Source organism: Pteropus vampyrus, unplaced genomic scaffold (genome assembly GCF_000151845.1).
Source record: "Pteropus vampyrus isolate Shadow unplaced genomic scaffold, Pvam_2.0 Scaffold11, whole genome shotgun sequence".
NCBI classification, from domain to species: Eukaryota; Metazoa; Chordata; class Mammalia; order Chiroptera; family Pteropodidae; genus Pteropus; species Pteropus vampyrus.
Genome location: NW_011888792.1, coordinates 2043664 through 2058325, shown reverse-complemented (window position 1 = coordinate 2058325; position 14662 = coordinate 2043664). Strand labels below are relative to the sequence as shown.

General features: G+C 36.4%; 1 protein-coding gene across 8 annotated transcripts; it reads right to left on the bottom strand.

Moving 5' to 3' along the window:
- Window positions 1–3189: 3189 nt before the first annotated feature.
- On the bottom strand, window positions 3190–11572 carry ZCCHC9 (zinc finger CCHC-type containing 9). Of its 8 annotated transcripts, none has more exons than XM_011377592.2 (8): window positions 11440–11538; window positions 10959–11006; window positions 10669–10805; window positions 9904–10313; window positions 7196–7346; window positions 6861–6953; window positions 5012–5080; window positions 3190–3792 (listed from the first exon to the last, which is right to left on the bottom strand). In XM_011377592.2, the coding sequence occupies exons 4-8, from the start codon at window positions 10285–10287 to the stop codon at window positions 3674–3676; spliced, it is 816 nt and encodes a 271-aa protein (XP_011375894.1). In that variant the 5' UTR covers window positions 10288–10313; window positions 10669–10805; window positions 10959–11006; window positions 11440–11538; the 3' UTR covers window positions 3190–3673. The 8 variants fall into 8 exon arrangements, with proteins under 8 accessions (XP_011375894.1, XP_023378809.1, XP_011375908.1 ...); XM_023523041.1 differs by lacking the exon at window positions 11440–11538 and adding an exon at window positions 11392–11406; XM_011377606.2 differs by lacking the exon at window positions 10669–10805 and having other exon boundaries at window positions 11440–11539.
- Between the last annotated feature and the right edge of the window lie 3090 nt (window positions 11573–14662).

Genomic DNA, 14662 nt, shown 5'->3' with positions numbered 1-14662 from the left:
AACTTTTAAAAGTTGAAGGACTTCTCCATTAGAGTTTAGAGCACTTAGGAGATAGATACATCCTAGTGTTTGTCAAATCTCTCCTTCTGCACAGCAAATCTTACAGCTCTATATGAAAAATGTAACTAGTACCTGAGCCCTTCTAATCAACACCACTACAACCTAATCTACATCTTTCTGTTTCTGTTATTGCTTCTCCCTTCACTCTACTCTCAACTCAGCAGTCAGATTTCTTCTCAAAACCCATGAACAATTTTGCATATCAGAAAGTAAAAGCCAACACCCAATAATGGTCTATAAGGCCCTTTATGGTATATTAGATGATTTTTCAGAAATGTTCACTCTGTTACCACCATCCCCACCTCTATGAATGGAGTGCACTATTCTACCTATTGTCTCTGAGCTTGGTATGTGACTCGTCAATGGACCATTAACAGACATAATATAACCAAAGGCTTGACAAGTGTTTTTGCACATGGACTTGCCCTCTCCCATCTCTGTCACTGTCATGAGAAAAACATGTCAGGGCTGGCCTGCTGGTTCCAGGAAAAGGAAGAGAGACACGTGGAACAGAGCTGCTTTATCTGACCCTGGCTTAGTTCAGCTGACTCAGAAGCAAACTTCATACAGGTGTGAGCAAGCCCAGCTGATATCAGCAGAGCTGCCCTGGTAAGCCCAGCCTAGATCTGACTCACAGGCATGAGCTAAGTAAATGATTATTTTTGTATTCTTCTGAGATTTTGTGGTTATGCAACAGAAACTAACTGGTAGAACCTATAAACTGTGACTCTATTAACTATCTAATCTTCTACTAATTTATCTTTCACTCTTTTCCAGTCACATTGGCCCCTTTGCTGTTTTTCAACTACCCGAGCATACTCCTTCCTCAGTATAATTGCATTTCTCTGTTATCTCATGTCAGGATATCCAAGGCTTACTCCCTATATACCTCCCTGTATACCTATACAGTGGAATATTATGGATGAATCTTGAAAACACTATACTAAGTAAAGGAAGCCAGTTGCAAAAGACCACATTTTTTTGCTCTTCAATTACGGCAAGCCTGTTCCCCCTTTAGGAGCTTTGACTATTCCCTTTCCCTAAATGCTTTTTCCCATTATCTTTACAACTGGTTCCGTCTTGTCATTAAGATTTCAGCTGAAAAATCTGCCCCTCAGAGGCCTTCCCTTGATTATCCAATCTAAAGTAGATAGTCATTTGCATCATTTCTGGTAATTCCCTTTATATCACTTATTTAGTTTACTCATTTACTCAACAAAAGTGAATGCTTCTTATGTGCTGAGTACTTCTTGGGAAAGAGTAATGAGCAAGAGTCAAAATTCCTGCCCTCACGTAACCTAGAATCTGGTGGCAAGGGGACAAATTGTGTTAAGTAGGGGTATGTATTATGGAGAAAATTTAGAGAGCAAGAGAATGAAAAGTTATTGGGATCAGGAAGGAGTTAGTTCCTATAAGGCTGGTTATAGAAAGACTACTGGGCTGACTATAAAGCAGAAGCCTGACGGAAGTAAGGGGAGGTTGGCCATGGGCTTGGAAGGAGGGACCATCAAGAAAAGAGCAACCTGAGATTCAAGCCTAGTGGCTTGGAATATAATTGTAGTGAAAAAAAAAAACAAAGACAAGAAGGGAAATTAGTCTTTGGGTGTTTTTTTCCAGGGGGATGAGATTGTTTAAAGCCACACTGAATTTGTAAGTGTGACATCCAAATAGGAATGTCCAGCAGGCAGGTGAGAAGATGGGACTGAATCAGGATATTAGGGCTAGATTTTATCAGCCATAAAAAAGTAAAAGATAAGCTTTTAACAAGGGATGACATTTTCAAAGGACTGAAGGAAGAAAAGAATGCTAACAACTAAGTTTTAGAGGATTCAACAATTTTTTTTAAATGTAATAAAATATCCTTTTCTTATATTCTGGTATTTCTGACACTTATTTTTTTCCTGTCACCTCTTCATTCTTCAGTCCCATTAGAATGCATGTGGCTTTGTCCATCTTATTCACTGCTACATACTAAGTGCCTAAGTATAAGGAACATAGCAGGTGCTCAGGAAACATAATAAATACATAAAAGTTTGCCTTCCTCTTTAGGCATTTTTAGCTAAGAAAATGAACATTATTCCTGTGAAGAAACACAACCTCTCAGGATGTCAAAATTTCTGTTTCTGGTGAATTTCTTTGAAAAAAGTATCCATACACTTTCTTAATGTTATATTCGGTACCTGCAATTTATTTCTAATGATCTAATTTATAGATCATTACAATGTAAACAGTAAACCAAGGAAGACAAGATGGACATTAATATCTCTGCACTGGAAACTGTAAAAATCAAACTTAACTTGCAGCTGACAGGTTTTCTTTGGCTCCCAATCGAGCAAGTGAAAAAAATCTGGTGCATTTGGACTAAATGACTAAGGCAGCACTGCTGTCCTTGTCCAGCTGCATGACTTATGCAATTCCTGTAAAAGGGCACCCATTTTCCAAGCCATAATATGTCGTGTTTTCCTCTCTCAATGAAAATAAAAGACAGTTCCTATTAAGACTAGAAGTGTTGAGTTGTGCAGACATTAAAACTGAGAAAAGTGTTTCTTTTCTTATTTGGTAAATATTTTGCTTTTGAAGCATCAGTAACTAATCACAGCTGTTTCCTTTAGTTACAAATGGATCCAATCAGGTAACATTCCAAATGAAACACAATCCACCAGAGTCATTCCATTATACAGTACAATGGGAGCCTTAAGCCTCATGAAATATATGTATTAAGTATGCATGTATTCATCAAATCAAACAAAGAAGCTAATGGGTCTCTGATTAGTGTTCTAACTCTTATTATGGTGATACTTTCATCTCACCCTCACTCCTCTAAAACATGTGAACAAAATGTTATTAAATTTGACATACAATCTGTTATGTGCCATCATTCTGGTTAAATGCTCCAAAATGAATTTTGGCTAGAATTGCTTTCTTGAAAATCAAGGGCAAAGAAAGAGCTGCGATCAACATGAGGTACTATTCAATTTTAACCTCACCAATATGTAATTCTTTGTCAAAACTAAAACAAATTAACCAAAATTAACCTCATTTAGGACTCATAAGAGATTGTGATTTCAATGGGATTGTTACATTAATGCACAATGGCTAATTCAATACAAAATTAAATGTTCAGAAAAATAATAGCAAATGAGTTTTTATTAAATATTTTTAAAATATAGCAGGTTTTGTGGCAACTTATACATTTCTACTATAATAATAAATTGATACTTTGAACCTAGAAAAAAATATAACCAAAAATTCATTTCCAAATGCAAAGCAGTTTACTCTTTGTTTAGGAGTGGTTCAGATTAATGCATAATTTTGTTTTTAAGAAAAAGATGAGTGTTACATTTAGGTATATAACCACTTAGTTACACCTGTTCTATCTGTTAAAAATAGGTTCTTTTAAAGAATCCAGTTTAAATATCTTATGCTTTTCTTCAGCGATTTTCTCTGTGGAAGAAGTACTCCTTGATGGACAGTAGTCAAGAAACTGACCACGCCCAGATCACATAGATATCTATAATCTAGGCTTCTCCAAGGGATACCAGCTCCAACTTCTGAGAATGCCCAGTTCAGAATTTAACAATGAGGTGGTAACTTATGATCATACTAATCATTATCAAAAATTAACAACTTTAGGTATCTTTGTTTTGGGTTGCTGTGGTTTAGGCACATCCAAAATTTCTTCATAGTCTGCACTCATTCCCTTTGCCCAGCGACCAACTGTAACCATTCGATCTGTAAACCAACAGAAAAGTCAGAATGTAAGAAAAACAGTAATCAAATATACCCACCTAGATAGGTACTGGTTTAGCAAGGGAACTAGTTTTGACATGAATAATCATAAGGAGGAAACACTCTCCATCACTAAAGGAAAGTGAGCAATTCTGTAATTGATTATAACCCTTGATTTCGGAGTACCACACGCAATTTCTCATCCCAATTAGGGAAACGCAGCAACTGCTTTGCAATGCACAAATTGATGAGAAAGCGCTTTCATTCTTTCCCAGAGTTCATCATTATAGAGTCAATGAATTCCAAGAGTCTGTAAACAGCAAGACTTATGAAGCATCAGTTTTAAATGCACAAGATTCCACCTGTGAAATTATACAACATCTGCTTGTCAGTCTTGTCATTTGGGAAGTGGCAATCCTCCCAAGAGGGAGAATTCAAATTCTACTTCATCATTTCAATCTTACTGACTACAATGTAATAAAGACAAGAACTCTTGGTTTTCAAATTTATATGTTAGGATTAAGAAGTAAGAATGGAGACTTATTTGTGTAGTACTGTGACTATTTGAAATAAAAAGAAATGTGCTTTTTCCCTAAGAAGCACTCCTGGGCTATCCTACTGACTTGCTTTCTTTCACACAGGATTACCATTCTAATGTAAGTAAACTAATGTAATAATGGTCTTCACATCCCCCCAAAACTGCCATAAATATAGTGAAGATTCATGAAACTTCTGATGACCAAATGTGGTGCTTCATTAGGCAGAATATACAGCTAGCCAGATGCTGTGGGGATAACATTATTTTAGTATTTTCAGCAGTTTTTGCAACCAACTCTTTATCCTTCAAATATACGCAAAGCATGTATGAGGGTACTCATGAAAGTTATTTTCATATTTCTTATTTTCACTTAGTGAATCAATACTTTAAAAGAATTGGCTCTATTATTAAATTAGTTAGCAAATATAAATGTTTATCAGTAAGATATCTGATAAAATCAGGGTTCTTTAGGACTGACTGGTCACTTTTTTGTTTTCACCTGAGAACAGCAGCTAATGCTCAGTTATTACTGTGTCCATTGCTGACAGACGCATAATTATCACTGCAGCAGAAACCAGGTTGCCTTAAAATTAGTACCTCAATGAATTACCAATAACAAAATGCAGCAGAAACATAGAGGAATACTTATCTCACCCCTTCCAAATGAAAGCCCAGAGATCTCACCTGAACTCTGACTTTGAGGACAATCTTTCTTAAAATGTTCCACAGAACCACAAAGTCTGCAGGAACCACCTGTTAAAAGAACAAAGTCAACGAAAACCTCTTATTCTTACATAAGACTTTTAATGTCTCAAAGCACTTTCATATCTTATTTGGTCCTTACAACCTTCTCAGTTGTCAAGGTAACTAGAGCCAAGAACGTAGGTAGGTGCCACCATTCCTATTCCTCTTGACCTCACAGAGCTCTAAACTGTACTACCTACCATTTCTTGCCTTTGAGGGTGAAGGGGGAGGAGAGAGTGAGAAAGAGAAGAAAGATATAATGGAAGGCACTTGTCCTCTGGAGTATGCAAGAGCCACTGCACAGAAGACTGGATCTTAACCGTGATTAAATAGGAAATGTTTCTGAACTCTTGAACCTGTGAGCCAAATTTGTGTGTTGATACATTTGTCGAGAAGGACGTTCACAGTTTTTTATCAGATTCTCTAATGATGAAGGACCCCCCAAAAGGTTAGAAATTATTGTTCCTTAGGTCAGAGGGGGGTGAACAGTTATGAAAGAAATGAAAATTAATGTTTGTTTCAGTGCCTTCTGCTAGGCACCCTAACCTAATGAAAATGCCCATTTGCCTAGTTTAAGCAGCATTCCAAGATTGTGAATAAAGACACATGTGGTTTCTAAAATGAGTCTTTTGTGTAATGGTCAAACATTATCATGATCATGCTCATAATGTTAAGTGACTTGCTCAGAAAATGACCCTACAGGCTATAAATCTGGTTCAACTCTCACTTCTATTGATCTACTCCCCTTGCTGCATGCTTTTTTTATATCTAGTCATTTTGGTTGCTCATCCAAAGCCATCTTTGCTCATGAGTCATGTTATATGATCTGTTTCATGAGTTCAAAATTGGAAGGCACTTCAGAGCATTTTCTAGGCCCACGACTCTTTAGTGTTTGAAGAACATAGTGAAATAATATATTTAAATCCTCATAACTCTTCAAGATAAATACCATAATTAATCAAATCTAAGATCCCATGATACGATATGTCATTCTTTAACATACCTCTCAGAAAAAAAGAAAACCTGACAATTATGTGGGATCCACCAATGGTTCAGATACATCTTGAGTTTAGAGATATTAAAATGTAAAAAAAATGTGTATCTTAGAATCAGTGAAATATGTTCAGTTTTTTCATCTTCATATTATACGTTGTGCTGAGGCTATAATAGATCTGATTAACTCCAAAAGCTATGCTTTTTCACTGAAGTTCTCCAATGGAACCCAGGACATGTCACAAGAGGTGTCTAGACCCTGATAGTACCAGCTATCACATTAACAAATGTGATTTTATTATGGGGACCTTTAGATATTAGCTGAGCTAAAGACAAAGTTACATGATCCTATGCCAGACAATTAAGGAAAACATTCAGAAACAAAAATTACTACAAATATGAATAGTCTGTACTAGCCCTTCACAAAATGATATGCTAGGCCGAGATGAAATTTACAACTATTTTTAAAATCTTATATTTAAAATCTTACATTAGTTTGAGATATAATCCCTTTGCTTCTGTTATGTTTAAAAGTAGATAGTTACAACATATTCTCATAAATTATGTTGAAGCAAGCACAAAGAGTTGGAAATATACACCCTAGTTATTTCTGATTTGGTTTATTAATATATCAAATCATATTATACAAAAAGTCCAGTATATAGAATAGCACTAGATAAAAATAATGAAATTCTTGAGGTTTTGCTACTATACAAGAGCTGAGTAAGAGTTGAAATTAAATCACAACTCTGCATGATGATCATCATTTTTGACATATAAGGGTAATAGTACTTACCATCAGCATAGAGTCCTTTGGGATTATCAGGACAAGCTCTGGACAGGTGCCCCATTTCCCCACAAACAAAACATTTCGCAAAAGGAAATTCACCTGTAAAGATCAAACAGTTTCTTTTAAGTTGGTTATGTATAAGTTATGTCATTCATATTATTTTAAAGTGCTCTGAGAAAACATCTGTTTTTACATAATTTAAAATTTTATCTCACATGATTTCAAAAAGTGGCATACTCATAACAAACCTGGTCACCAAAAAATCCCAGTTGGCAACTTACTGGCCACTTTCCCCAAATCAAAAACTGATAGAAAATATACACACACACACACATACACACCAAGAGCTGGGTCTACTTTAGCTTTGCACTTGGTTATTTCATGCTCTGTGGATCCACACCGGTAACATATTCCAGTGCCCATATCTTGATTCTCAAGGGCGGCTGGGCAATCTGCAATCCCATGGCCAGGTTGTCTACAATGGAAACAGACCTAGGAAAACAAAATGTGAGTTTACTTTATGAATTCTTGCTATTAAAAATATCTTTAAAACATTTTTCATTTTAAGGTTATCTAGCTCTTTTTTTGATATCTCAACATTTTTCTGTAGAAAAAAAGTGGTTCACATAATCCTAAACAATAAATGTCATATCCATTGGTGTTTCAGTGTTTTTGAAAACGAATCCATCAATCTCAGACACAAAGTTATAAATGGCTTTGTATCTTAACTGCTTAAATGAGTTAAGCAAATATGGACTATACATTTCATTAATGGGGATGTCTGCACTAGAAAAACTGAGTTTTCTGGAATAGAGAATGGCCATAAAAATTATCACTCAAAATTAATACTTGCACTTTTAAAGTTTACATACTTGAATGAATAGGGGTTGAATGATTCCATTTAAATAATGATTCAAGTCATAAAATATATTTCATACCTAAAATTATACCTTACAGTTTTTGTATACTCAATACATATTCTTTAATATTCAAAAAATAGATGTATATACAATTCATTTTAAAAGAATAATTCTAAGATAAATTATTTAGCTCCAACATAACATTGAACAATGGTTTGGTTGCTTTACATACTACTTCACAATTTGGAGGATATTTTTTGCTGCAGTGAATGAGAATATCAGTCATAATCAAAGATGCTAGATATTTAAATTATTTTATTTAAACTAGAAGAAGGTATATATAGTATTTGGATAACAAATCATTCATCATTTAATAATTCTTTTTCCCAAACAAGCATAGGTTTTTTAAAAAAGCAAATTCAACAAATTCAAAATAAAACATAACATTTTGCAATTGTCTTTACTCTTTTTTTCCTGTCTTATAACACTGGAAAAGAATGAGTCCTTTTATTCTTCAGTGAATTTTACATTTAGAATGAGCTGGTTCCAAACAAAGAAAATGCATTTATTCTACAATTGGAGGAAAAGCTAATGCTAAAAAATGGATCACCAAAATAAATAAGTCTTGGATTCTTGGTGAAGTCAAGGTGGTCGCTAACATAACCTGACAGGTTTTTACCTAAACTTCACCAAATACAAGTTTTTTGAATGATCCTTAAATTTAATGTAGATGGGATTGTGGAGAGTGGACTAATAAATTTCTGTATCTTAATTTATTAGCAATTAAGAACTGATGCTTAGTATGAGGTATTAAAAAAGTTCTATGAAAACGAGCTGAAAGTAGGTTAAAATAAGCAATACTATTTAAAGTACTTTAAAGCATTCCTTTTATTTTTGAAAAACAATCTTTCCCCATAATTACAAACAAAACTTCTCTTAAAAAGTCACAGTAGTAAACTTTTTCAAATAGTATGCAATTCACCATAATGCTTATGTCAATGAAATTATCTTTGAGTTAAATTAACTCGACTTAAAAATATTTTTAAATAATTGTACAATTTAAACAAAACTATCCTGATCTAAACATAAATGATTATCTTTCTATCCCAATTTATCGACAAAGAATGTTTCATCATTCTCTAAATAATTATCTTTAAATATGACACTACATAGAACTAACACTGCAAATAGTCAGAAGCTACGTTTATGGCGCCTATGACATTTCAAGCCCACATTGGTACAGTGTTCTACACTTCGTAATTCTAATAAAAAAACGAAAGTGTAAAACTGGTAATAAATCCTGATTCTTATGTAGTATCCTGCTAGAAGACAGGAAATCTACTTACAGCTGGGAAAAAGTTATACTAAAATATTTCATTTTAAATGTCTGACATCATTTAAAATCTAGGGCTAAGCACCACAGAAACAAACCTTTAGCCACCAGCATTCTGCTGAGTATAAGTAATATGGGAAGGTGGGGAGCAATGACTAGGAAGAGTCTCAAAGAGTGTTAACTCTATCACTCTGCTCTGTTACTAACTAGTGTGATTCTTATTAGAACTCCTTCTTATGTCTTTTTCATGGATAAAGACAAAAGAACATCTTTTTTAAGTAATAGGAACCACACATATTTAACCTGTTATACTTAACCTTCCTCCTTATTTTGATCTCTTTTTAAAATAGCAGGCAGAATTGAGAACATAGGTTTTGAAGACAAACTGTGGGGTTGAAAAAAAAATTATTTGGGGCTGGACTGCATAGTTAGGAGCCCATTTAGGTTCATGTTTAATAACACATATACTCACATAGTGCCAGGCACTATTCTAAGTAATCAAATATTAACACCTTTTCCTGTATTTGAATTTTGCCTCTTATACTAGCTAAGTGGTTTTCAGCAAGATAATTAAAGTTTACATACTTGAATGAATAGGGGTTGAATGTCAGTTTTTTCTACCTATAATATAGGAACAATGCCATCACGTTTGTAGTGTTATTGTAAAAATTACAACAGTACCTTATGAGCCTAGCATATAGGAAGTGTTAAAAAAAAAAGGCCTAATGTTATTACTAGCCCTCAAAATGTACTTTATAAATTTAGTACGGAACAGCAATTAGATTGCTAAAATATATGTGTGTATAATAGTTTCTAGCCATATAAAGTACTATTGTGGTAGAAGTGATAATCTTACCATTGCATTTTTCTTTGCTGCTTGTCTTTTTAATCGTCTTCCTTCCCTACGACTATCTTTCTTCAAAGCAACTGCAATTTCTTCCCTTACTTCCTGACTGTCTGTTGCTATCATGTCCCCATTGTGAACCATCTGTGAGTTTTGCCTTAGGTACTCCATGAATCCATTCACATCTTCATTTAAGTACTCCTTTTTCTTTTTGTTCTTTTTGTGTTTTGCTTGGGGTGCATCATTTTTAAGGGACAGCCTATTGGCTTCAAGTTGTTTACTCTTTGGTCGGTTTTGGCTTTTTTCCTCAAAGGACCCATTCTTCATGTCCTCCCATGAAGTTGCCTGCAAGGGTCTTTTGTTATGTGTGGTAGTAACTCGTGCCCACCTGGTCATGGTTTCATCAGAGATGCTGTATCAATCTTTAAGACAAGCATGGCAGTTAGTCATCATTTAAAAGGAAAAAAAAAACTAAAGATACATGCTATATCACTATACCACATATGCCCATATGTTATAAGTTTTGTTAAAACATTTTTTACTTCATTTATATATCTATATAATTTTATAATCTGCATAGATATGGTTGTGAGTAAATCTAGCTCTTACCAGAGAAGCTACCACACAAGTAAAAAAACAGACAACACACAGACGTATTTGCTTAAAACTGGAAAATGAGAAACCAAGTTATTTCACAAAATCTAAATCACATAGTAATACAGTGAATGACATTATCCTTCCCAAATTCTACAGTTTTCCTAGAGGTTTATTTTTTACCTCTAACTCCCAGGGCTATTTTCTCCCAATCTTCTTGCTTAGTCTGCCCTTTCAACGCAATTTGCATAGCAAATTGTATACAGAAATCCTGTCCTTTGGTGTGAAGTTTGTCATTACAACTCTTTCCCGCAGAATGACTAGTAAAATATATAAAAATGTTTACAGTCATGTTAATGATACTGGGGTTTTCTCTCTTACTAATAAGAGGATAAGTAAGGTAATTCCAGCCCAAGTGATTTCAAATAATTATTAAACCGCACCCCTCGCAAGGCAGGACCCCGTGTACCAACCAGTGTTAATCCCAGCTCCTGACGTCGGAAACATCCCTTGAACACAAGCTGAGGAGAGGAGCCAATAAATAAGTGTGAGACTTTGCACACCACTTTACACTACAGGCGCACACTCATCACTGCAGACCCTGGGACTGTCACAGTAGGGGCTGGAGCTGTTCAAGAGGAGTTGGATTATTCTTCCCCTGAGCACGTGAGAAGTGGAAAGTGGGAAGCTCTGGGTGTCAAGCCCGGGTCGGCCAGGGCCACTCGCACGTGGGACCGGACGCGCCCGCCCGAGTGGCCAGCGCTCTCCAGCTGAGGCCGGTTCCTGAGCCGGCGTCCTCGGCAGGCCGGTAGCTCGGCGCTCCACCCCCACCTGGCGCTGGAGGCTTTCGGGGACCTAGCAGCCAGTCCTGCTGAGGTCCCAGGAAATGGAGGGCCTCTACGGCACCTGAGGGTCCCGGGACACCATCCGGCTCTGCCGCACGTAGCTCCTTACCACGCGTGAATCCTCCAGAGCAGCGGAGTTGGCAGGCCAGCGGAGCCCGTCCCCTCGGCGGCGGCGGCTCTCGGGACCGGAATCACGTCGTCCTTAAGAGCGCGTCATTTCCGGCGGCCCAAACCCTGCAGGCGCGACCTGCCTCTTACTCGCGCGAGGGACTCAACCCGGGAGGATAAATGCGGCTAAGTAAATGTTTGTGGACCACCCAGTGTTTGAAGTGTGCTGCGCTGGACGCCAGGAGCACAAAGCTGAAGGGTGCTTCGTCTGTGCTGCCTGGAACTCACTGTTTAGTGGCGGAGAGGGACGGATCGGTGGGGTGGTAGACAGCGGAAACGTTTCCTTGAGAAGGTGACATCGAATCTGGTCAAATTGGCTGCGGGAGGGAATTAAGGACTTTCCAGGCAGATGTATGGTCAAAGTATTAGCGCTGTGGGAGTAGATCACTGTGATAGGAATCTATTTAAAAAATATTGGGGGCACTAGTGGGTGGAAAGCGGTGCATCATTGACCTGCCCAATGCTAGTTAAGCATTCAATGGAAATATTACACTTGGTAGCCAAAGAAGTCCTCTTTTTAAGAAGGAAACCCTGGTCTCCGAAACAACTCATCCCACCAAGCACTCCGAAGCCGTTACCACCACCAGTTGTACCTAACAGGAAAAATGGCATTATCAACATACACTCAGTTCACCAGGGCCGCAACTCACAACCCCATCGCTATGCTCCATTCATTTTACCACTTAAATATCCGTCCACTCTGTCTCTACTGCTACCTCCCTTGACCCAGGTTTCACCATGTCTCACCCGGATTTCTGGCAGCTGGTCTGGGCATTCATTCTTGCTCTAATTCGTTTCCTATGCCTTAGTCGAGTAAACTTTTGAAAACAAATCATATTATTGCTCCTGCTTTAATACCATCCATAGTTTCTCATTGTTCTTAGGATGAAGTTCAAACTTCTTAACATAGTATTAAGTCCCTGCTTACTTCACTCGCTTGGCCTTGTACAATCTCCCCCTTCTTTTTTAAGCTCCTTGCATAGGAATCTTACCTTATCTCCAGGCCTTTATACACACTCTTTGTATGGTACTTCTTTTTCTGTTTCTACTCACCCTTCAAGGCTTTTAACATTTTATTTACTAGTAAGCCTTCCAATGCCCCTCCCAACCCCCAAACTAGGTCAATCCCCTATGGTGGCTATGGTAGCCTGTACTTTCTTACAGCATTTTGAATTTGTAATGGCAAAAGGAATTATGTAATAAGTTGTTTATTGTTTCCCCATTAGCTGGTATATAGTTGGTGCTCAGTTCATTTTTGTTGACTAAATGAAGAATAGGTACTTTGCACGTTTGTTAAAGCAAACTAGAAAGTGACCTGATTTTCTTTAAGAGGAAAGATTAAAGTCAATACTGTACAAATATTGGGGTTTGCTATGGTAAGTACCACAAATATCCTAGGTCTTAAGATGAGGAAATTTTGTAAAAGATAAATCTGCCAGCTCTTAAAGAGGGGGAGCTTTCTAAAAGATGTAGGATAGTGCTGTTCATACCATAATGTTCTCAACCAGCTGGCTTCAAGTTCTAAGCACTAACCTACTGATATTTCCATAAAGGAATTTTCTTCATAGAAGCCAAGTACTTGCACATAATGTACACCACTAGAGGGTGCATTTAACTAAAATTTGTCTTTCTGTGTTATGCTAAACTGTAAAAGGTCATTCATTCCTGGAAGTGAAGGAACATGATCTCAATTTGTTTTTGTGGAATAACATCAAGTAAAGATTAGTAGTTGACTAAAAAGTCATAGAAATTCTTTGCGAATCAGAAGAAAATACTGTTACAACTAATAATAGCTAATTTTGAACATTTTGTGGGTACCTCGCACTGTGTGCTGAATGCTTTGCATTTATTAACTAATTAATCTATCCAATTTCCTGAGAGGTAGGTACTGTTATTTTCTCCATTTTACAATGAGGAAACAAGCTTAAAGAGTTGAAGTAACTTATCTGAGGTTACACATCTCGTAGGAGGCAGAGTCAGGATTTGAATCAAGATCTCAGAAAAGGTGTGGGCTCTACTACCTTGAAATGATAGTACAGGGGATTGTTTGCCTTCTTGAACCCACTTTAAAAGGGACTTTACTAAGTTATCCTTGAACATGTGAGACTTTATTTTTTTAGAATGTATTCACTTTTGCAGTTAAAAAGATTATTTTTTTATTAAATATTTCCATTCAGATGTCATCGAAATACTATAAATCTATTTCATAACTGTAAAAAACAATTTCATAACAATATTATCTAATATTAAACAGGGTAAATGTTTAGTGAGGAATTAAAGTTTTAGTGATGAAGGGCTGAGGTACCTCATTTTTAGAAAATTATTAAGTGTATTACTCATACAGAAAAGGATATAAAATATGAAGTAATAATAAAACAAATGTTAACATAAACACTACCCAGTTTAAGAAGCTGACGAATGCCAGATATTGTTTAGAATTATTAATGTACTTTTTGTGTGTGTGTGGGCAGTACATTTTTATGTTTTAAACAAAAATAGTTTGTTATTATGATATTTCTACAAACCATCTCTTATTCTGATAACTGTAAATTCCGACAAAATAATAACTGCTACCTGAGGAGTCTGAAGAGTAATAAAAGCACACTTGAGGAAAGGAGTCAGTAAACGAAGTGTCAGAGAAGCGATTACCACAGGACACACTGCCAGTGACAGTTTTATTACCTGTCATGCACATAGAGATGGCTTTATATTTTTATTCTTTCATTTGTATTGTTGGTTTTCTCAGTAACAAAATTATAAGCAGTGCAGGCATACTTCAGTTTATTGTGCTTCACAGGTATTGTGTTTTTTACAAACCGAAGGCAAGACCCTTCACCAGCAAAAAGATTACGACTTGCTTTATTGCAATACTTGCTTTATTATGGTGGTCTGAAATTGTATCTACAATATCTTTGAGGTGTGCCTGTATTACTTTATTTTAGGAGTGAAAGAAAATGGTATCCAAAGTGTCTAACAGGAGAATCCTATTAGTGGAAGTTGCTTGAGGTTGCTAAGCAGTAAGAAATAGGAATAATACGAAGTTTGTGTTCTCTCCTGGAAAAGCTTGAATATTTTTCATGTTCTTCTTAAACATGAGAAACAATAGCATTGGAAATATCAATCATAAAAATCAGTGGCCCCTAACTTTTTTGGCACCAGGGACC